General features: G+C 37.2%; 1 protein-coding gene across 1 annotated transcript; it reads left to right on the top strand.

Annotated features, from left to right (window-relative positions):
• The first annotated feature begins 1,370 nt into the window (after nucleotides 1-1,370).
• Nucleotides 1,371-2,294, top strand: LOC134602026 (olfactory receptor 10A7-like). Its single transcript, XM_063446528.1, has one exon. The coding sequence runs from the start codon at nucleotides 1,371-1,373 to the stop codon at nucleotides 2,292-2,294; it is 924 nt and encodes a 307-aa protein (XP_063302598.1).
• The last annotated feature ends 814 nt before the right edge of the window (nucleotides 2,295-3,108 follow it).

Raw genomic sequence — 3,108 nt, 5'->3', positions numbered from 1 at the left:
TAAATCAACTGGTTTCAGTTTTAATAGTAAGTTTTACTCAATATATTAGACTGCACAACCAAACAAGTATTTTTAACTAGAAGTGCAGGTTTCAGGCATCAGCTCCATCAAGATCCATCAAAGCTATCGGACATTAAAAACACTAATATAGAATGTGCACACTATGTTCAATTGCAAATAATTAATTTTTAGAGAATGCTGATTTGTAGAAATGGCAATGACAACCCTTTTAGAGGGATGGGCACATTCTACTTAAGATGCCCTATTAGGCAATATTTACTGAGATCCCAACCCGGATATTGTGCTATTGAACAGGAAAACATGTTTTTACATACCTGGAATCCTGCACCTTGCCAATAAAAAAAACAAAATATACAAGTTATATTAACTGTTGCCAATAATTGTTAATTATTGAACTCGTTTGACTAATACTGACTAACATTTTCGCATATACTTGTTTGGTATTGTACTGATATTGGTGAACCTATTTAAGTGGCATTTGTTTTCTACAAATTAGTATTGTCTAAAAATAAATCATTTGCAATTAAACATTAAAGGAAAACTATAGGGTCAGGAACACAATAGAATCAATGCATCTCTATGAGGAAATATCAGTGTATCAATGCAAAGGGTAGAGAATCTGAATGTCAATGCTTCACATTGTGCAGCACTGCCCCATAAAGAACCTCTAGTAGCCATCTGAGGAGTGGCCACTGGAGGAATGCCTAGACTGTGATGTAAACAATGCCTTTTCTCTGAAAAGACAGTGTTTACAGCAAAAAGACTGCAGGGACTGACTATAGACACCAGAACCGCTACAATAGGCTGTAGTTGTTCTGGTGACTATAGTGTCACTTTAATGTGTAGATTTGTTTTTTGTTTTTAATAAATCGCTTTTGTGTAGGACTATATCAAATGCCTTAGCAAAATCCAGGGCAAATTTATTTTCTGAGTAATTTGCAAACATAGATGATTCGGTGAATTTGCCTATTACAGAACTCTACTGATTTGCTCCCTGTCCCCTATCTTTCCTGATTATTGCTCATGTATTCTATCCATCATCTTTTTCACTCTATATGTCATTTACACCTCTCTCATATACAGGATCTCTCATGTTCCTAATCATAGAACTATGTTATATATAGGGATGGTAATGTACTTTATATGATACAAATATGATGTATATCGGGATAGATTGAAGGGGTTTGATATACTCATGTAGATACCAATTGGATTTATACCATACTAATAAACTTAAACTTCAGTTTCTCTTACAGCTTTGCATAATTCTTTTAATTGACACTACATATCAACACATACAACTAAACATAAAATGACATTACAGAATTCTATTTGTGTTCTCCAAGGCAATGAATGTCATGAATCAAACTATTGTCACAGAGATTCTTCTCCTTGGATTACATGAACTTCCAAGTTTTAAGACATTATTTTTATTTTTCCTTCTAATTTTCCCAATGATGACAGTGTACGGAAATAGTCTTATTATTTGGCTGGTGGGATCTACCAGCAGTCTCCAGTCTCCTATGTACTTCTTCCTAACACAACTGTCACTTTCTGATTTACTTATAACAACAACCATTGTTCCCAACACACTTTATATTACATATAACGATGGAGGCTCTACATCTGTTTCAGGTTGTGTTATTCAGTTTTATTTTTTCGCTTCCACTGAAGCCACTGAGTGTTTTCTCCTCTCTATAATGGCTTATGACAGATATCTGGCCATCTGTAACCCTCTGAGATATAGTTCTTTAATGAATCCCACAGCATGCATTACATTGGCTTTCATCTCTTGGTTGTTAGGCTTTTCAATGGAATTGATTGTACTAATATCAACAATGTATCTTCAGTTTTGTGGCCCAAATGTCATTGACCATTTTTTCTGTGACCTTGCCCCATTATTAAAACTTTCTTGTTCAGACACTATTTATGTTGAAATGGAAGTTCTCATATTGAGCGTACCAATTTCTTTTATTCCACTTGTAAGTATTGCTGTTTTTTATGCATATATTGTTCAGGCTGCACTTAGGATATCCACCATGAGTGGAAGATCAAAAGTCTTCTCCACTTGCAGCTCCCACCTGATCGTGGTTTCTATATTCTACGGTACACTAACTGGAATTTATTTGCTTCCAACCAAAAATAAATCTACGACTGTCAACAAAATGTTATCCTTGTTATACACTGTGGTGACTCCGATGATTAATCCAATCATTTACAGTCTGAGAAATAGAGATATTAAAGAAGCTTTCAAAAAATGTGTTGCTTTATGACAGCTTATCATCTTCCTGGGTGAATCCTCATATGACTGCCCTCATCAGTTCCCTCACCTCCATAGAACAGATCACTCTCTGCCATTGTTCTTCAACACACCAATTTTATCACCTTATTTTGACTCGGGCATCTTATCCATCAATCCATACCACCTCTAATATGCTGAAAGAAAGAGACTAGCAGCCATAGCGTTGTTAAAAATCAAACAAGAATCTAGATCAGTGGCCGACTATGCTATCGAATTTCGTACCTTGGCCTCTGAGCTGACTTGGAATAACAGTGCTCTAACAGCTGTTTTTTGAGGGTCTTAATGAGTCCTTACAGGATGAAGTAGCAGCCAGGGATTTACCAGAACTCCTAGAAGACCGTATACAATACATGTCGGACATAGACAAAGGAGGGCTTTAGGAAGAACCACTCCTCGTTCAACGATAACCGGATTACCCGCTTTACAGCTTAAAGCTGAATCTGATTCTGAACCCATGCAACTAGGTAACACAAGACTCTCTGAGGCTGAGAAGTCTTACAGAAGAAGGGAAGGATTGTGGTCGCAAGGGGCATTTATGTAACAATTGCCCATCACGTCCGGAAAACTCTACCGCCTAAGCTCGTTCAGGGGACCAGCCTTGGGTGTAATGTCTCTGTCCCCTAAAATGAATTCATACAGGTGTGTTATGCCTGTAACCCTATTCCAGGAAAGTGTTAGTCATCTCACTATGGCCCTCATTGACTCTGGATCTGAAGACAACTTTATTGACCAGACCTTTGCAACAGCTCTTTCTCTTCCTTTGGAGGAGAAAGAAGCACCCTTGG

This window comes from Pelobates fuscus, chromosome 3 (assembly GCF_036172605.1).
Source record: "Pelobates fuscus isolate aPelFus1 chromosome 3, aPelFus1.pri, whole genome shotgun sequence".
Lineage (NCBI taxonomy): Eukaryota > Metazoa > Chordata > Amphibia > Anura > Pelobatidae > Pelobates > Pelobates fuscus.
The sequence above is the reverse complement of the archived record's forward strand: the minus strand, read 5'-3'. Positions and strand labels throughout refer to the sequence as shown.